This window comes from Corvus moneduloides, chromosome 8 (assembly GCF_009650955.1).
Source record: "Corvus moneduloides isolate bCorMon1 chromosome 8, bCorMon1.pri, whole genome shotgun sequence".
In the NCBI taxonomy this organism is placed as follows: domain Eukaryota; kingdom Metazoa; phylum Chordata; class Aves; order Passeriformes; family Corvidae; genus Corvus; species Corvus moneduloides.
Window position 1 is genome coordinate 10,161,555 of NC_045483.1, and position 20,664 is coordinate 10,182,218.

The 20,664-nt window shown below is 42.8% G+C and overlaps 2 protein-coding genes across 3 annotated transcripts in view; one reads left to right on the forward strand and one right to left on the reverse strand.

Moving 5' to 3' along the window:
• The first annotated feature begins 542 nt into the window (after nt 1-542).
• Nucleotides 543-10,441, forward strand: SMNDC1 (survival motor neuron domain containing 1). The gene is made up of 6 exons (XM_032115769.1): nt 543-647; nt 1,299-1,418; nt 4,854-4,996; nt 6,830-6,991; nt 7,792-7,945; nt 8,711-10,441. The coding sequence occupies exons 2-6, from the start codon at nt 1,299-1,301 to the stop codon at nt 8,846-8,848; spliced, it is 717 nt and encodes a 238-aa protein (XP_031971660.1). The 5' UTR covers nt 543-647; the 3' UTR covers nt 8,849-10,441.
• Nucleotides 10,442-13,618: 3,177 nt separating this feature from the next.
• The window catches only part of MXI1 (MAX interactor 1, dimerization protein), a 63,292-nt gene continuing 56,246 nt past the window's right edge, over nt 13,619-20,664 (reverse strand). For both annotated transcript variants that reach the window (XM_032115767.1, XM_032115768.1), the window contains exons 4-6: nt 18,915-19,029; nt 17,549-17,720; nt 13,619-16,371 (exon numbers count right to left, since the gene is read on the reverse strand). In XM_032115767.1, the coding sequence (XP_031971658.1) occupies nt 16,208-16,371; nt 17,549-17,720; nt 18,915-19,029 (451 nt within the window). In that variant the 3' untranslated portion in view covers nt 13,619-16,207. The remainder of the gene's footprint in view (nt 16,372-17,548; nt 17,721-18,914; nt 19,030-20,664) is intronic.

The window sequence follows — 20,664 nt, forward strand, 5'->3', positions numbered from 1 at the left end:
TGGTGTTGGCTCCGAACTTGGACTCGATGATCTCCGAGGTCTTTTCCAACCGAACTGGTTCAGTGGTGCTGCTGCCGTCAGTCCTGCCAGGGCTGGAGCCACGGGCCAGCTCTGTTCCCGTCCTGCGGAGCCGCAGCGGGGCCGCCTGCCTGATGAGGAGCTGCTGCTGCTGCTACGGCCGCCCCTGTCCCACATGGGGCTGGCCCTGGGACCAGGGAGTCGTACGTCCCGTACTCCGATCCCGATCCCGATCCCGATCCCGATCCCGGTCCCGATCCCGATCCCGCTCCCGGTCCCGATCCCGATTCCGATCCCGATCCCGGTCCCGGTCCCGATCCCGATCCCGATCCCGATCCCGGTCCCGATCCCGGTCCCCAGCTCCGCCCCGCCCCCTTGGCCGCGGCTCCGCCCCCTGGCGGGGCTGTGGGCGGGGCTGCATTGCCACGTGACCCACGGGCCGCGTCACGCGCTCGCGGGCCGGTAGCACACGTGACCGCTCTCGCGAGCGCCGGCGCGCGCCGGCCGAGGCCCCGCCCCCGCCCCGCCCACCCCCGGCTGCGGCGGCGGAAGGAGCCGGAGCGCAGCGGCCGCGGCCTGACGGGACCCGGAGCGGAGCCCCCGGCCCGGGCACGGCCCGCACCGCCGAGGTGAGACCGCCCGATGGGCACTGTCGGCCCCGCGGGCTGAGCCCCTTCCCTCTCTCAGCGACCCTGGGCCCGGGCTGGGCCCGGCCCGGACCTGGGCCTGCCCGCCGGCGCGGGCCCTTCCAAGGCCCACGCCTTGCCCAGGCCCGTCTCTTCTCCCGCGCTGCTCCGCCCGTCCCCAGCCCACGGGGAGCCCCGGGAGCGGCCGGTTCCCAGGTGCCGCAGAGGATTTTGGTGATGAGGCTCGCAGCGTGCGGGAGCTGGAGGGCACGCACCGCAGTGCGTAGGGGTTTGCTGGGGACGGGCATTCATTTTTCTTAAAGAGCCGGGAAGTTGCGAGGGTTGCTCAAGGCCCCGCTGCTCACACGCTGTAAGCTATGCGTGTACCCCGTACACAGGCACGTGTTTAAGCTTTCTGTTCTTCAGAAGTCTCTTGAGAGCAGCCGGAACTGTACAAAAATTAAATGAGCAGGTATTTATAGTTAAATTACTGAACAAATGCTCATTATTGAAACTTAATGAGCTGTGTCTCTACTACCTTAGTAACAGCTTTTTTTGTTGTCATTTCACCTCACTTGGACCACAAGGCCTGATTAAAAAGCAGCAAGGCTGTTGTTTTGATGTGGGGTTTGTATGTGTTTGTGTTCCTTGCAGATGTCAGAAGACCTTGCTAAGCAGTTGGCCAGCTACAAAGCTCAGCTCCAGCAAGTCGAGGCTGCCTTATCTGGCAATGCAGACAATGAGGATTTACTGAAACTGAAGAAGGACTTACAGGTGAGAACTTGAGGGTAGGTGAAATCTCAGGGTCTTTTACAAGTGTTTTATCTTTCTTGAATATTTGTCCTGCAATAAAAATAGACACTTGGTGGGTTGGTTACTTTCATTTCACATAGCTTGATATAGTCATGGTAGGCTTAATTTGGAAAAATCCAAAATATGGCCTATTTTTAATCTATTTTTTTGGATGAGTAAAAAAGATGTACTAATTTATACAGCAAACTCTTCTACGATAAACTTTTGCCGGAGAGGCGAAAGATATGCCAGTGCTGTCTTTACTATGTGTTGGTTTTTAGTTTTTTTTCCCTGAAGCATTTCTCAAAGTCATTACTTTTTGTTGCTTTTACTAATGCTGAAGCCTGATGGTTTGGCTTAACATGATGTTCTTATTGAGTTCTCAAATAACTTGATCCAGAACCTGTTTACTCATTAAACACATTTGCAATGTTAAAAGCTTTGGAGTGTAGTTCTGTATTCCTTGTGCATCTGAGTCTTGATTATTCCTATATAAGAAAGGAAAAGAGTTGTGCTTTTCATTTCAAGAGCATAGTGTGTTCTTAACAGCTAAACCCCATTTCTGGTCCTTGGGATGCTGTTTAGTGACAGGAAGGCCACCAGCCTAATTTTAAATATATGGGTGGTCTTTTAGATTCTTGTGCATATAAAGACACATTGGCATATAGAAAAATCCCAGCAGTGCTGTTAAAATCTGTCATGAGAGTGCAAGATGCTACTTCATTTCTGTTGTGGATTGCTTCAGCCATCAGGTGTAAAAATATATAAAACTACCCAGTGCAAGGTTCAGTGACCACTGCTCTGTATGGAAATAACAGTAATAAATTGGGGCTTCAAAGCCAAAACACAAGTAGTACCTCCAAACAGTGATCTTTAGAATTCCTTTTAAACTGCAAAGGCTTTGTGCCCACAAGGCACTTTATAGATCATCTGAATGTGCTCTGTTGTACACTGTTAAAAGCATGTGTATATTTTTATATTTTTAAAATGCACAGCAAAACCCATATGGGATGATATTTCCGATACCAACACGACCTCGGCTTTGATATGCAGAGATCATTGATGTGAAAGGACAACTTGCAAACTTTTTAATAAAAGCTTTCTGCACAGAATGGGGAAGATCTTTACACTTTCGTCCCCAAAAGGTTTGCTATCCATATGTTCCACCTTGAAAATGACGTAATGTTTTGCAGACTTGATATATGCCAACTAAGCAAAGAACTGTAAGAATGGGTTCGATGCGTCAGTGTCCCAACTAAACAGCTTTTTGTCTGTTCAAAAAGATGCTTACTGTGTAATTGAAACATCTTTTTCCTGTTATAAATACTGATGCATCTTGTATGCTTAGATTATTCTTGAGTAAGAAGATTAAATATTAGAGGAAATTGTTAAAAGTACTTAGCTTTTCCCTTTTTGGTTCAGCAAAGCATTTCTAGGACAATGTCTGTGCACCCAAGAACCAAACTTACCTTTTCTATCTAGTAGGATTGATGGCAGCTGTCATCTTCTGTAATTGGAGATGAGATCTGTGGGTGTTGTGCTCTGGAGTGTAGAGCTCTTTCTGGCTTTGTAAAGACCAGTTGGTCAGGAAAAATCTTGGCAAACTCTTAAGTAGTGTTCCCTGTGGGTCACACCTCCATATCACGGGGATGTGGCACCGAGCCACGTTGTTCAACCTGTCTGGCTGTACTGAGCTGCTGTGGTAGTCCAAGTCCTGCTCAGAAATTTTCTTGGAATGATCTCTTAAAGGCTTGAGAACTGTCTCGTGGCTTGCAATAAAATTAATGTCTCCATCTTGTGAGCTGATATCCATTCCATGCTGGAATGTGGATATCAGATGAAGATTTTTACCAAAAGTTTGGTATTTTAATAGCCTGGTGTGTAAGAGGCTTTATTAAAATCAGAGAATTCTTGGTAGACTTGTCACATCAAAGTTCTACAATAAGCTATCTCTGAGTGTGACAAGAATTAGTCAACAGTTCGGTGTTACTGGTAGCTGCAATACCTGAAACACTTGTCTTCAGGAGTGGCTTGTGCCTAATGTGATGTATGTGACCTGCTGAGAGGAATACTTGTCTCAAACCATGATGCCTCTTGGATTTGCAGAATTCAGCTACTTGTATGTTGAGGAATAGTTTGGGATTTTGCACCTGGGAGGGAAAATTAGGCTAATGCTGTATTGTTCTCAAATTAGGGAACTTGATAATCAAACTCTGTTGTGCTTCAGCTGTGGTATTAAGAAAATGGTGAGCTAAATAGTAGAAGTAACTGTGTGTTCCTGTGCTCACAGTTGCTACTGATTGTGCTCACTGGAGTCCTTATTAACCAGCAGCTCCTCCAAAGCAAAGAGCAAAATTTTTATTAGCTGTTGGAAATTGAGACATTAATGTGCTGCAACAGAAACAAACTGTTAGGCCATTGATGCTAGTTGTATAGTTTATCAGATAAAAGTGCATGTAAGTTTATATTGTACTAACTTATTTGGGAAGTGCTTACAATCCTTTAGGTTCTTAAGGGATGATGAACAGCTCCTTTACTGCGTCTTCCTGAGTCTTTGTATGCCCCTAGCTGAAGTAAGATGTAAATGGGGAGGAAAGTTCAGGCTCCACCGAGGCTCAGTTGAACACAGTTTATGTGTAACCCTCACCTGATTTAAATGTTTACTGTTTGTTAGGAGAGTGACAATGGTTCATGCTGAGGTACTCAAAGAACTGAAGAATTTTTCTTCCTTAGGGCCTGCAAAGTTTCTTTGCATTGTACCGAAAGTTTACATGGCCCTTTAGTGCTGTCTCCTTTGGCTTTTAAAACCAGTGAAAAAGAGAGGTCTTGATTGCTTAGTCTTCAATGTAATATTTACAGGAAATTGGGAGAGGCTTTCGCATGCTCCTGCCTGCAAATGAATAATGTGTAAGGGAACTGGGAAATTTTGATACTTTGTCATCTTGGATTAGCAAGGGAAGGCCTGACCTGAAATCTCAAGGTCAGGGAACTTAGAAAAAAGCACTTCTATCAAAATGACTTAAGGAACCCAGTTCTTTAGTGTGCACCTGGATGCTTTCTAAGAAAATGAGAAGGCTTCACAGCTTGGAGGGTGCTCTGCCACCCTGGCTTTGGATGCTACAGTTCAGCCAATGAGAGAAATGCTATAAAAAATAATAGACTACTTTTTGAAAGTTTGAGGAGGGCATGGGCAGCTTTACAGCAGTACAGTGAGGACCATATACAGTTTTTTCTACAATTGCAATTAATTAGTTAAATTATTAAAAAACCAAAGCAAGTGTAATTTGCACATCAGCTATGAATTTAATACAGTAACTTAAAAAAAAACCAAACCAAAACCTGTAAGCTTGGGGTAAAAATATGCTTGGTAAGAGGAATGTGAAAAATTATTCTTCGTGGGTTTTTTCTCTTTTATAGGAAGTCATAGAGTTAACCAAAGATCTCCTTTCAACACAACCTTCGGAAACTCTTGCAAGTTCTGACAGTTCTGCGTCCGCCCTGCCCAGTCACTCATGGAAGGTTGGGGACAGGTGTATGGCCATATGGAGTGAGGATGGACAGTAAGTGTAGAAAACTTCTCTAACAGTTACATGAAATAGTTCAATGGTAAGAGACTTTCATTCAGTTTGAATTGACCTAGGGTGACTAAAAGCAAAAAGAAACTAGGAAATAAATGTGGTATTAAGTATTCTTATACTGTTTATTAAAGGTTAGTATTTTAGGTAGCAAAGAGATAGAGGGTTATTTTATAAAAATGCCCTTTTTGTCACTAACCTTATAAAAGTAATTTACTTCCGTAAGTTACCATTTGTTGATGTAATAAATGGCAAATTGAAAGAATTGGTCTGCCAGGATCTTTTGGGATGTGTAATTCATAATTTGTCATTGCATTCATGCAATGTGTCACTGATTGCTATGTAGAAAAATTCTTGCCGTATCTCAGTTTGGGCCTCTAATTGGAAATTAATTTTAAATTTTTTACTGAAAATGCAGGGTTTGGCTATAAAATAACTAACTGTAATTTAACTATGGAATTAATCAACATTTTCAGTTTGGTCTCCTATATATTAGCCTGTGTAGTTCTGGGAACCCAAGCAGATCATTCTGACTCCATAAACTTTGAAATAAACATTCTGAAGTTATTTTTCATACTGCAAATGCGTAACTATTGCAGCTTTAAAAAAATAACTGTTTATGCACGACCAATATCCCAATTGTTACACTTAGAGAGAAGCTCCATTGTTCAATGAATGTGCTTCTCTTAACAATGTAGTAACCACATAAAGATTTTGGTATAGCTGTTGATATCTTAAGTAGAAAGCTAACCTAAAAATGAACAGTTCTTCTGTTTATTAATGAGTAAAATGCTTTTGTGTTAGAACTTAAAAATTGACTCTCAGTCTTAGGTCACCATTGGGTCATTCTTTTTGGTCTGATCCCTTGGTTACAGGATCAGAGCTTGGGGAAGTGTGTGCCAGAGTGTTCACTGAAGTGCATCTTACTGGACTTAATTGTTCTGCTTTTTTTAGAAAATCCTGCTTCTGTTGCAGCATTTCTTAAGTGAGCAGTGTTTCATAAAGAGCTAGCCAGACTTTTGGGTTTTCATTTGTTTTCACCTAACTCAGCTCAAGGTGTTGGCCCACTGAAAACACAGAAGAAATTAATTTAACTAATGTTAATTGGAATATTGTCTATGAAACACTTCATTTTTTCTTCTGTTTGCTCTAGATGTACCCTTTTGTCCTGAATTTAGACACAATTGTTTTAAATATTTTTGGAAATGTCACTTGTATTTTTTTCTTTTTCCCATTTTGAGGTCAGTTTGACCAAAACATTTCATACACATAAATATGAAATGGACTGATTTCTGTGAAAATTTCAAAATTGCTGTTTTAAATCAATAAGAAAACTTTTAAGCGTTGAAGAGGGAATGTTTTGAAAGCTTCAGTTTTCCTTAATTCTTTGTCCTATGGAGAAAAATGGAACCAAAGCTTTGCACTTCTGAGCTGACATTTTTCTAAAACTCCTCAATGAATTCCATGAGAACTGTTCTGTGAATGCAGTATTTTCTTTTCTATCCTGTGACCTGCCAGAACTAAAACTAAATCAGGATAGCTGATTAGATCGGCCCCAGCATTAATCTTTAGTTGTGATAGCTCTGAGGGCATTGCTTGTTGAAGCTAAAGGTCAAATACAGCAGATTCCAGTCTTTGTACCTGTGTCCCTTTGACCTTAAGACAATAATCTCTTGGTTTGATTTGTGTATTGCCCCTGAAAATGAAGGCTGGTACCTGCAAATTTTTCACTTAGTGGCATTAGCTGGCTGATGTAGGTGTTGAAGGGCTGAGTATTAAAGCTTTACTCACATGCTTACAGCCATGATATCTTTACAGGTGTTACGAAGCTGAGATTGAAGAAATAGATGAGGAGAATGGAACAGCTGCGGTTACATTTGCTGGATATGGCAATGCTGAAGTCACACCTCTATTCAACCTCAAACCTGTGGAAGAGGGAAGGAAAGCAAAAGAGGACAGTGGCAACAAACCCATGTCCAAGTAAGTAATAGACAGAAGTCTGAATGCTGCTTTGTGGGCTGGCTTTGGGTTGGTTGTTTTTTCTTTTTTTGCCTCAGCTGTAAAAATTGGTTAATAAAATAGGTGGTTTTTTGGTTTGTTTTTGTTTTAAATTTACATTTACTTGGTATGCTGCTGTGTCTAACACAGGAAGGTATTTGTAAGGGCTGAAAACTTTTTGTTTTTACTTTAGAATAAAAAAAGATGGTATGATTTCAGAGTTTGTTACAGCCAGTGATCCCTCCTCTAAAAGGTTGTTTTGAGGGCGCTGCATTGTGGCATAGATTGACTCCTTCAACTTCCTTATCTTCTCTGTAGTAATCTTTGTCCTTTTCCTTCCATCCCTGTCCAATACTTGGTACCATCAGAGTCTGCAGACTTCCAGAAAAGCTTGGGCTTTTCACTCCAATGGGCTTTTCACATTTCCAAACCCAAGATGCTTCTGAAATGTAGAAGTGCTGATAGGTCCCTTCTCACTTTCAGAAATGAACTGCACCCAGTCCCATGGGTTGCTGTGTTGGGCACAGGCTTCTCAGGTGTGCTGGTGGTTGTTGTTATGCCAAATACATAAAAAAGTAAGGTAATGCTTATTAATGGGAAAATTCGGTTTGGATTTTTTTTCCCTCCTCCTAGAAATGCGGAATATTTATAAGCTTTATTTCTGTCATTTACTTCTGGAAAACTAATGTGCATGTCTGTTTTACAGACAGGTTTTAGTTTGTTGAAGGAAAAGGCACAAACATAAAATGTGGGGTTTGTTTTTTGTTTTTCCTTTTCTCCAGAAAAGAGATGATAGCCCAGCAACGAGAGTATAAAAAGAAGAAAGCTTTGAAAAAAGCTCAGAGAATTAAAGAACTTGAACAGGAACGAGAGGACCAGAAAGTCAAGTGGCAGCAGTTTAACAACAGAGCCTATTCTAAAAACAAAAAAGGCCAGGTTTGTTTTGCTTTTGTCAGTATGTGAGCAGCAACAGGGCATAGACTTCTGTGCAGTACCTTGGGAGAAAGGAGGAGGTGATTTTTAAAGGAAAGTAACATGGGGATTTGGGTGTCTTTGGGATTCTGAAGTGTGCAGTTTTGTATTTTGTACACTTTAAATGCCTGGTTTTTAGTGGGTTGTTTGGAGGAGTGCTGCTCCAAAGAGGCTGAGCTTGCACTTGGCTGGGAGAGCTGGGCTTGTATCAGTTGCCAGCTGGTGTTTGTTGGAGCCAAGAACCTGAGGGCCCCTCCAAACCTCCAAGCCTGGCTTCTTGCTGTGTTTATGACTTAGCAGACACAGTGCTGAGGACATGCCCTGGAACAGCAAGTGTAGGGCAAAAAAAGGTAGTGAGGACATTAAGTCTTACTCCATTTCTGTCTTGGCTTGACCAAGAGCTGCCAGACATAGTGATAAAACTTCAGTCTTCCTTATGATGAGCAATTATTAGAGATCACCTTATGGGAGGTGAATTTTATTCATTATGGGCCTGACCTGAGATCCTCAGTAGCATGATCACATCCAGTACTGAGGTGCCAGGAAGTTCCCAGCCCTATTGCTTTACTCTGACAACACATCACAGCTGAGCTGGCCTTCAGACAGTATGCCTGTCTGTAGGGCAGAAGCTGAGAATGTTGAAGCACTTGAGATGGTAGATTGCTTGGTTTTTTTTGTAAAATCCAGCTAGGAATTATTCAGAAACAGTGTTTCCTGTTTTATTTCCAGGTGAAGAGGAGTATTTTTGCTTCCCCTGAGAGCGTAACTGGCAAGGTTGGCGTTGGAACATGTGGAATTGCAGACAAACCTATGACACAGTATCAAGATACCTCTAAATATAATGTCAGGCATTTGATGCCTCAGTAACAGGTGAAAAAGGTGGAACTTCATCTCTGCAGGGCTTTACACTTATCTTTTTATCATTATATTTTTCTAAAAGTAAATTATTTGTTGGCACATAGTGAGTAGTCCATTTTGTCACCATCACTTTGGCTTCAGCTGATATGAGCCTTAAATCTCCAGGTATTGATTTGAACCACCCCCCCAACCATTAAACTTTTTGTAGCAGGTAAACATTCATGAAATGCTGTTGCCTGTTACTTTCAAAGCAGTATTTGTCTGCAGCTTTGAATCTTTCATTCTTACCAGTAGTGAAGGTTTGTTTTTGTTTTTCCTTTAAGAAAAATGGTGGTACAAAAATGGCACCTTAAGAGCCTCTCTGGTTTCTGTAGTCATGGTGCTGTCTGTGACACGCTCAGCATTACAGAGCTGCTGCAGCTCTGGGAGAGAGCTTCTATGTCACATGGAATTGCTAAGGAAGTTTAAATAACTCCTTTACAAATCCACTGCAGATCGATTTGTACAGCTGTAAATGAGGGCAGAACAGGGCTGATAGGATCTTTATTACTAATGATCACTTAGGTTCTAGAAACAATAAATTTGACTTAATTTCAGTCCAAATTTCTTGCGCTTGAATTTAAGCAGAGGAGATGCTGTTTCTTGTTGGTCGTTTTTCTTTGTTTGTTTGTTTTATAAATTCTCATAAAATTATAATAGGAAGTTAATGAAATGTAACCAGAAAACCATAGGACAAGGAACTGTACTTAAGAGTCCCCACCCATCCCCAGGGATCAGAGCTGGAGTGTAACTGGTTGTGCTGTGGAAAGGAGCTGTCCTCTCCTCCCTCATAGATCTCGTAGGTGTGTTGGTACAGTCACAGACCTGGAAGGCAGCAGTGACAGCCTGTGCCTGGGCCCCCATCCAGACAAGGAGAAGCACGGCACAGCAGATACAAATGCCTAAATCCCGCCTAGTTAGTTGTGAGTGAGTAAAGGTTAGTTGGGAGTTTCTGTCCTTACATAACTGACTGGCCCTAGTGTCCATTGTACCTTCAGCTGTATTACAGTGCTGCTGAGCCCCTTCAGTTTTCTTCAGGAATCCACGTGTAAAAGCTCTTGCTTTTTTGTACTCTCTCTGTGATTTGCTTTCCTTTGTTACTTGTCTCGCACTTACGGTAGTGATGCCACCTCTGAACCCGTAATGTGTTGAAAGAAGTTAATGGGTAGCCCTGTATACAATGTAGATATTATTTTTGTAAAATCTAGGGCTGAGTTAATGGACAAGAGTACATCAGCTATTTCCCCCATTAAATAAAATGTGTGTCTTGTCCATTAACCCTGACCATTATTTCCCTGTATATTATGTTAATGTAGCTCATTTTGTAATTTGTTAACTAGATCAGGTCACGTCAGCAATTGTTGATGCACTGATTGGTGGAAATGTCCATCAGTTACCTGAGTCACAACTCAAGCTAAACTCTACAAGCGGTAGTTTAGAATCCATACATAGAAAAAGGTTCTCCCTATAATGGGAGAAGGTGATTTTTATGAATACAAAGTGTGTTAATTTCAGTTTTGTATGTTTAACTTTTATTAAATAAAGTGTTTAAAATCTGCTGGATATATTTGGTGAAGTGGAATTATTCATGGGGCAGGGGAGGATGACAGTAAATCATCAGGACAGGGGTGAGTACAGCAGAATCTGCTGGACAGAATGCAATACTCAAAAGTGGCTCTGAAGTACCACATACTCACTGCAAGATGAAGTAGGTGTTGTGTTGCTTAATTCTTCATCTTCACTGGTAGCAGGGGGGTTAAATTTTCTTTTGCATAGAAAACATCTCAAGAGTCAAATAATCTGCTTTTTAGAAAGGGACTTTGTACTGCAGCTACAGAGACACATCCCAGCAGTGACATTAAATAGGTGACAGTCATGCCACACTGACAGCTCAGTGCTGAGGAAGGTCACCTGTTGTCTTTCACAGGTGGCTGTGATACAGTGTCCCTTTCACTTGTCCAAAAGGAGCTTCTTGAAGCTAGAACTGAAACATGCTCAAGCAGGCAGAACTGGGGTTTTCAAGAAGCCTATTCTGAACTCCACCTGTTCTTTTAATAGAAAATAGTCTTTGGAAAAGAAGGCTCAATCCATACCTGCCAGGCACTACATCTGCTTACCTTTAATGTAATAAATACAATCAATAGACCATCCCAGGGCTATTTATCTGTTCACCAGTCCTGGAGAGCAAAAGAGTGAGTTGTCAGAACACAGTGAGTGTGTGAGCCTCCCCTGCAAGGGACAATCCAGCCCAAGTTGTTTTAGCCAAACCTTTCAAAAAATTTAGTATAACTTGTAGCTTTCCACTGAGTAATTTACTGTCACCTCTCTTGTGATGGAGGTTGCCTCATGAACTTTGCTGTAACTCTTCTGTTGGGCACTGCAAAGAAGTGCTGAAAATTTTGATAGGCTTTTTCCTGAAACACCTTACTTGGAATAAGTGAAACAATGAGACCACTGTGCCTGAGGTAGTCTGATCTATGAAGAGAAAACATCTTGAGAACGACTTAGATCAACAAAAAAGCCCCACCAAAACTGCTGTGCTGGCCACACAGCCATTCCTTAGAGCACATCAGGTTTTTTTATGCTCTTGCCTCACCTGCAGGATGGGGCCAGTTCATTGTAATCTGGCTTTGGTAGATGGCCTTAGTAAAGTGGCTTGAGAAATTAATGTAATAAAAATAAATCAGCAATGCTGGTAATTGCCAAAACACAGGAGTTCCTTGTATTACAAATTCTGAGTTGACCTGAAATGTGGCTGATGGTGTTTTAATTGGTTTGGGGGTTTTTACAATTTATTATCCAGATTTATTAACTGGTCTACACAGCAAGGGGTTCTGCTGTGGGAGAGGTCTTGGGAAACAACCACTGTCTTGCAACAGTTATGTGAAGAGTGGGGTTACGGAAAATATTCCTGGGCCAGGCCCAAGAGAAGGATCACTGACTGGCAGCACCCCAAACAGAACCCCCCTATAATAGATACTTAGTACCACAGCCACAAGACCAGTACCCACAGCCTCCCTGTTCCTGCCTCTGGCTAACAACTCCAGGGATCAGTCCTCTGCAGGAGGAAATGAGCAGAGAAGCAGAGGCCAGTGCTGGCGTATTATTCCCAATTAAACAACCTGCCTCACAGTAAAAGGAAAACATTGTGCAGACACCACTCTCCTGTGTTCATCCTCCCAAACATCAGTCAGATCTGTTGGCACATTTCAAGAAAATGTGACAGCACATCAGTGTTTTCTAGGTATTTTGTGCAGACTGGGGAACAGAGGGGAGAAGGACACACTCCTCTCTTCCCCAACGGTCCACAGGACAATTCAGAGATTGTATTGCTGATGCAGAGGAGTTTCAGTCACTATCAAGTCACGGAATTTCTCACTCACTGGACAATCTGTCCATGGGAGAAAGCTCCAGGAAAAAAAATAGGACTTTATTCTGCTTTTATATAGTTTTTCATTATTATCACCTCCCCAACCCCAGAACGAAGTCCTGTCTTTTACCATTCTCTTCCAGGAAGTGACCCTGATTTCTCTTTCCACTGATCCATGTTCGGTGTCAGAAAATATGCCACAAGAAAAGCTTATGATCCTGTGTGGGGAGGAAACAGAACAATTACCTCCAGTTAGTGCACCCAATGGATCTCACTTCCACTGAAGCCAAATGTTTCATCCATTCCAAAAGGGCAACACAACACACAGGGAACAGTGAGTACAAGAAAATAAAGCAGAAAAGCAGGAGGCTGGAGCTCACAGACCACAAACAGATGGTAGCAAAAAAGCAAACAAACGGACAAAAGGAAAACACAATTGCAAACCCCAGAAAATGATAAGTCTGTCTAGTTAACCCCCTTTCTATTGACCTACAGATTTCTTGAGACAGACAGATCTGAGACCACCTTTGTCACTGACACGCCACTAATGGAACGGACATTAAAATGACCTTCAAGTGACAACTCGCCACAGGATAACCGTGACAAATGCAGCCAGATAGTCATCTCCACCTTGTCTGCAGACACGAGATGACATTCCATAATACACTTGTGTCAAAAGAAGGGAAATGCTGGATGGTCTTTTTAATGGGTTTGTCTGTAGCAAAGAGACCCACCGGGGATCTAATTTACAGAGGGAGGACTTGACAGAATGAGCTTATGAGGCAGCTGCGCGTGCGTGTGCCTGTGTGCTTATTGCATGGGAAGGCTGCCTCAGGAACGTGCATCCAATTCTGCTTTTACAGGAAAAGTCACCCTATTCTTGTAAAATTACAGCAACTTCTCTAAAAATTGGTCATCTTGAACACTGCAATGCAAGAGACCAGACCAGTGAAGGGAGATGTGAGGAGGATGACAGTTGTGTGAGGTGAGAAAAAGCAGAGGCCACAAGGCAGAAATATAGTAGGGCAACACAACTTTGAAAGGCCAGAGAAATGTTTCCATCACATAAGAAACTATCAAAACTCTAGCTGAAATCTGCTAGGATCTGCTACAAAGAACCCACCAGCACCAGAGCAATCAACCCCAGGTCTTTGGAGTTATTAGAAAGGCTCTTAGTTTTGTTTTCTTCCTGGACCTCCTCCTGGCTGGACCACTGCTGCTGGCTGAGCGGTCAGGCAGGTGGCTGGGTGATGGAAGTTCATCTCCTGTGATATTTTCCCCATTTACTTGCACTTGAGATCAGGATCCCTTTGAGACCACAACACTAGAAAAGGCAGGAGATACCAAACTGTCCCAGAGCATTACAAACAAACATTTCAAACACATTTATTCCAACCATAGACATGTCACTGTTTTATACCAACTAGGAGAGCACAGCCATTCTCTATCCTTTGAACTTCAGTGTTTCTCGGCTGTGGTATTGCTTTCCCAAGTGGGCATTTAACACAAACAGGAATAACAGGAATAACAGGAAAGAGGAGGTGCTGGGACAGCTATGGAAAAGGGCTCATAAATAAATAAATCCCACTGGTATCCAACTGCTCAGCACCAGCACTGCCAGTGGTCAACACTTCCAAAGAGAATAATAATGAATAAATAAATAAGGCCCTGCTAGAGCTGAAGTTTCCTACTTTTCACCACTCTACAGACTGTTCCAAGCCTTGTATCATCCAGAGATTATATGGTCCCAAATATAAATCCAAGCAGCATTTCTTCTTTCAAAGCCCTTGGGCTCCATTTGTTAACCTAGAACCTAATTCACTGTGTGGCAGACTCCTGCTCCTGCCAGGTAACTTCCCAGAAAGAACAACAGATGGACTGAGCCATTGGATTATATGCACACAAGTGAAAACACATTTAACAACCGCAACCAGATGCAAACTTAGTAAGCAAATTAATTTTAAAAAACCCAAACTGAAGAGAAATCATTCATTACATCCAAGGAAAGATTATTTCTCTACTCAAGCATGTGTGTTGTGCCTCTCACAGGGAGTGGCCCATTTTGGAGAGTGGGGGAAACATCAGAGTATTTAAACACAGGCAACTTATCACAGTGCAAAAGTCTATGTGAGACTTGCTCAGGATGTCACCGCAGGACCGAAGGGCACAAGAAGAACAACAGTTGGCTGAAGTGACAGGAATGACCAAGATGGAAGAACACAACTCATTTCAGATACAGAAATGTTTAATGGCGTTAAAGTGCTACTTTAATGGGGACCATATGCTAACATTTAAACACAATTCCACTGCACTGCTAAATATGGTTGTCTTTATTTTTTTACTTTATTTTACCTCTTTTTACCCAACCCTATCTAAAACAATAAAATAAAATCTAAAGGACTGAAATTAACAACCCATTCAAATCAGCAATAAGTTATGAATTTTATAAAGCATTTTTTTCCTCTTTTTTTTCTTAGTAATGAGGGGTAATTAAATTACTTAAGGATATACAAAGTTCCAAACAATGCCATAGGTGAAGACTCTATTAAGGTTTTTAAAACTTGGAAAACAAAATAATCCTGGCCATTAAAAAGACAAAAATAAAAAAGCAAAGCCCTCAAAGTGCAGGTTAGAATGCTTGTCTTGGAGAAAATTAGAAAACATTCGCTATAACAGCTCTTAACAGCACCTGCACAGATAAGATGGCAAGGCCCTTGGGAACAGGACGTGCAGTCAAAACGTTACATTAACATGAGAGACGTGCTGAGCTTAACTAGGTTAACTACTGGACTGGAACTTCAAAAGTCAGCAAAGGGAATGATTCTAAAAAGAAAACTGAAGAAACCCCCACCAAATCTGGCCTCTTCCAGCTAGCACAGCCTTCATCCATTGTGTGCATGGCAAAAAAAGCATCTTTGCATTTCATTGGGTCAAGTGCTTCATCAAAACAGAGATCTTTTCATGGCATAAATTCATATAAAAGACATCTAAGGTTTCATATGGACAAGCTCTAAAAAGACGCAACAGACTTGGGGTGTTTTCCCTCCCAACACATTTACAAATGTTTATCAAAAAATCGCTTCAAATAAAAAGGTCATAGTGGCTCAGTATCTGGGCATGACTGTCTGGTGTGTCACCTCTCGAGTGCTGGTTTCGTTCTGCCCTCAGCTGGCCGTGTGCCTGCGAGGGGCACACATCTACCGGGGACCTGCTGGCGCTGGCACAGCCCCAGGCGTGACAGCCCACCCTGTGCTGGTAGATTACAGGTGTGTACCTCGCTTTAGCCACGCTTCAGAGGTACTCACTGTTTAAATGATGTCCAACAGAAAGCTGAGTTGAATGGTGTTCTCCCCTGAACATCTCTCTTCACTGCCCCTCTCCCTCTGGGCACAGAATGAGACCTTAATCATTATGGTCACTGTTATTCCTAGGCTACGTAAGCCTTCTTAGATTTCCTAGTACATTATGACAGCATTAGATTGTGATAAATTGTAGGATACAGTCCTTTTAGGACCACAAAAGCTCTTCAGAAGGGCCTAAATTAGGTTGTTCAACCTGAAAGCAGTGTAAGAAATTTTGACATTTCTCAGATCTCATGACAGAAAGAGAGGGATGAGTCTCTAGTATCCTCTTTCAAACAATTTCAAATAAATTCAAAACAAAATGTTTCATCACTAAGGTCTAGATCCAGGTCCCACAGAAACAAACGGATTTCATTGACTTCAAAGGGACTAGTGCTTGGTCTAACTTCTTGCCAGCAGAAATTGGGATTGGTAACATGACCAAATGAACAAATATGGGTTTCTGGGGAGGCTTCCTTTTCCCCAAAAAGCTTTATATACAGGTCTCTCCAGGCCTAGCTGTCAATATGTCAATTCTGAAAGAGGATACTGGCATCTAGGACCCAGTTTGATCACCCCAGTGAAATCGTTCACCCTGCACTGTTGTCTCACTTGGTTCTAGGAAGCAAATGAGAGCTTGACACTGGCGCTGGAGTAACCCTCGTCACTCCCAATACTCTGCAAGCTGCTGTGATCATCAATGTCACTGATGCTGGTTGTGCTGATATTGTCCACTTCTCCATGGGAGAACTCTGTGCTTTCAACGTCCACTTCAATCTCTTCTAGAAAGGAAAACGAGAGAAATGTACACAGGTTAGCACCACACACCCAACTACCCCCTTCATGCCAGTGAGCTCCTGGGACTCCCCCAACACAGGAAATGAGGCAGCCATCTGGCAGGAAGACTTTCAGTGTTCCCCCTGAACGGGATGGGCTGTGGTCAGGATTTATAAAAAGAACAGATACCAGCTTGGAGTTTTTTGCAGGGATTTGGCAAAGGGGTTTGATTCCTCTACATGCCAGCCACACCATCAGCATAGGTGAGCCACCCCACACACTGCGCTTGTCCCACTACCTCTGTCTTTGGACCTCTAATACCCCAGTGTTAGAAAAAAAGAAGAAACAGATAAAATTGAGTGCAAGAAAGAAAATGGAGCATGAAGTTACCCCAATACATGCTACTTGCTTGACACTATATTGCTAAAGCTAGGACCACATATAATTACAATGCATTACCATGGGAATCTGGGTTACTCTCACACATAGTCAGTGGATTTTGGAACAGACATCTTGTTTTTAAGAAAGACTTAAAAAGCAAAGATCTAATTAACCAGGTATCTTGGTTCCCATATTGTTCAGGAATTTTCCAAAGGATTTTTGCTTTAAACTACAGACTCACACCCAAACTATGCAGCATCTTCTGGTCTGTCAGTAAATATCAAACCATCTATTGTGCCTAATGTTCTCTCCACTGCAGGGATATTTTTAAAAAGGAAGTTATCTTAATTCAGTTAGCCATTCAGATATCTCTAGCTGGTTTTGACTTAGGAGAGGAACTCTAATGGGAAGTTTGGGGGCAAAAAGGTAGGGGGAGTAGGGGGGTAGGTATGTGAAGGATCCATTCCAGTCCCATTAGTATCTTCTTACATTTTTCTTTTTGTGTTGCTAAGAGATTCAGTAGATCAAAAAGCACAATGGGTATCTCAGCTTTACCATCACTTTCAATGCCACAGAAATCAGCTCAAGTTGACAGCAACAACAATTCTTCCAGACTTAGAACTCATGCAAAATACTAAACTCTCCATATGTATGTGTGTGTATGTGCTTGTGTGTGAGGTGAATCAGCAACCTAAACATCAAAAGGCCATGAGAAGGAGAAACTGAGAGATAAGAAATGGATGAATGTCATGTTCTCACTTCAGAGTCCTGGCAACTCCATGCTGGTTCAGCAACACCCACCTCGCTCCGAGTCCGAGTGATCCGAGGAAATGGTAGATCCAATGCTGTCCATTCGTATTCGCTCTATCTCCTGAGGACCCTGTAGTTGTTCCAGTCTTCTCTTTAGGAATCTTTGTTCTCGTTCCAGGTTCTCAAGCTGGTGTTGGCTTCTCCTCTCAGCCTCTTCAAGTTTCTGACATGATCAAATATAACTCAATAATTAGTTTCATCCTTTTCTCCTTCCCTCCCACCTCCACTGCCCTCCCACCTGCTTTGCTTAGACCTTCCCAGTCCCAGAAGGATTCAAGCTGCCAGTGCCCTGAACCAAGCTGCCTTGCAGTCTCCAAGCACAATGCCATCTCCCCACATATTTCCACTTCTCAGATTCTGATAAATCATACCCATTAGTACAAAGAGTCTCTGAGGACTGAGCCTCTCCAGGGGAAACGCTGTGAATTGCAGCAGTTTGTGGGTCATTCCATCCAGGATCGGACACCTGCATTACCACCTCTGCCCACGCAGGGGCCTCAATCCCCCGAACCAAACCACTCCAGGGTTTGTTATGAGCTGCTCCAACATAAAAACGTGCCCTGGGAGTTCTGTGCTCCTTACTGCATGGTTTAGAAGGATTTCTCAGAAACAGTTTTCTATTCAATGAGTGATTTACATAACCTACTACAGATTTCTTTGATCACAGCTGGGAAATCTACCAGGGCACTGTTCTTTGTTTACTACGACAAGCACATTGCATAAGGACGAGTCATTTCAGGCTAACTCTGTCCCTTTGGCAGCACTTTTCCTCCTTCATCACCCATCTTCCCTCTCTATATCCCGATCTGCAACAAAGTATTTTGGCCTCTCCCAGATACTGACAATGCTGCATTTTCTTTTCACTTCTCACTTCGCCAAAAGTGCAGCTAGAAGAGCTCTGGGCTACCTGGAAGGTTCACACATGGAACTCCAGCAAGCCAAACCTATCTCACACTCTTGTGGTTTGTGCTAATGCTTCGGCAGTGGAAACTCACTAGCACACCAGAAAAAAAGCTGCATTTCCCATCAAAATGCAGTCATTCAACAATAGGTATGTTTTTCTTTAAAGAGATGCAGCTGTCAACAAACGATCACAGTAGAGAACAAAATCCTTGCTCTTCAATCATCATTTTTGTACTTAAGGAGTGCATTATGGACTCTTCCAACAACGTGGCTTGTAGCAATGATAAATGGTTAACCAAGGGGGCAAGGCTTGCTTGCTCTCTCTATTTATTTATTTATTTATTAACAGTGTCACCTTTCCTTCAACAGAGCTAGCCCTAGGCAGCAAGGATGAGCAATTGCACTGCACTTCTAAGAGCCCACGCAGAAAGCAGCAGGGAAAAGCAGCTCTTACCTTGATATGTGCTTTGGCTTTGTTAAGCAGCCCAAGCGTGGTGTGCCGGGTGCAGTCTGGTCCGAGTGGTATCAGAACTTTTAAGCGTTCTAGACACAGGCGGAGGTGAGCTCGGCTGCAAGGGGAGAACAGCAGGATCAGAGCCATGCTTTCTGCAAGGGAATGTCATTTCTTTCACTACTGCCCCCCTACAAGGCAGTTTTCAGGTTTCCCTGTTTCCACGCACCACAAGATTCCCCTCAGGTACCAGTAGAGACTGCCACTAAACTATTTACACTTCAAATATCAGCTGTTCACCAATACTCGCATTATTGCTAACCTCTGACAGACACTGTTTATTTTGTTGCTGTCTGAACTGATAATCTGACTCATCTGGATGAACTTTGTGGCGGGGCAAAGGCACACAGGAAAATGGTACAAGCATCTCATGGGTTTCCACTCTCTGAGCTATTTGCTGCCTGTTTTGCTGAGAAGAACTTTTGTGAAAGCAGTTTTGAATTACTGCTACCCCCTGCACGCTTGTTCATTGCTGGCTCAGGGACATTTGCTATGAACTGACCTGAACACCTTCTTTTTGTGTGAAATTAAGATCATCAATGAGAAAAATGGTCAGTTCAAAACACTATAACAATCCCTGCTGGCAATTAAAGGAGCGAGAGGGATGGTAGTTCCCAAGAACTGCACTCTTACTCCTTTCTAGGCCCAGATCTGAAATGCTGCTAGAGGTGCAAGGTCTGTGGGAATGAGAGAACCCAAGACCTTCCCCCGGGCAGACTTCTGACCTTGGCTTACATCTACAAAGACAGGCTCCAGCACAACAGCATTGCTGGTGATATGAACCACTTTCTGCAGAATATGACAACATGTTCTGGGGTAGATGGTTTAGGCAGCAGCGGCAAAGCATATCATCCTCAGGTTGCAGAGGAAAACTGTTCCCACTGTCTCCTCCTCTGGATCATGTATGTAGAGAGGAACAGCAGATTTATGGAAAACTATCGAGTGTGGGTTGCCTTTATCCCCTCCCTCTCTCTTTCCCAGACATTAATGATTTATGTCCAAAGTTGTCATCCCAATCAATAACACAATGACATCAGCTTTACCATTCACATGCAAGAAATGCCAGTGCAAAAGAGTCCTGAAAGCCTATCCCAGCCCCAGCTCATGCACAAAGAAACTGAATCTTAGCCTGATCTACCTCAATGCAGGGGAAAAAAAAAAAAAAAAAGAAAGAAAAAAAAGAGCATGGACAGTTCATTTTCATCTGTTTTTCAAATGCACTATTGCGCCCAGTTTGAAAGGGGTGGGGGAGAGGAGTCTGTAATCAGGCAATTATGTCAGTGACAAGCAAGGATGATTAAGGGTGGAAGGGTCAGGGGTTTTGCTGATGAACTGTCAGCACAGGGGAGTGTTCACTGGCCGTGCTGTAGCTGTGAGCTCCTCACAGTTTCTCCCATAAATCTCTTTACGAAGGGTCCATCATTCTGTCTCAATAACAGTCACAGGGCTGCATATGACCAGCAAGGGCCTTGAAGAAAACATGTTTTCCATTAAACATGAACAAATAGAGGGGTGGGGAAAGGGAAATCATAATCCAAAAATCAAACTGAAAGAACAGTAATCACATCAATCTCATCTTTTACTTCTCAGCTTGCTCTAGGGCAAACCCCACTGTCATTAAACCCATATGGCTGACATGTGGGGATTTTTTTCTACCTGGAAGCCAATTTCCAACACAAAGCTTGGTCAGGAG

Excerpts from the sequence above, each read along its gene's own strand:
- SMNDC1 (XM_032115769.1), top strand. The coding sequence starts at position 1,299 with ATGTCAGAAGACCTTGCTAAGCAGTTGGCCAGCTACAAAGCTCAGCTC. Across the intron at positions 1,419-4,853 it reads AACTGAAGAAGGACTTACAG|GAAGTCATAGAGTTAACCAA; the intron begins GTGAGAACTTGA and ends TCTCTTTTATAG. Across the intron at positions 7,946-8,710 it reads CTAAAAACAAAAAAGGCCAG|GTGAAGAGGAGTATTTTTGC; the intron begins GTTTGTTTTGCT and ends TTTTATTTCCAG.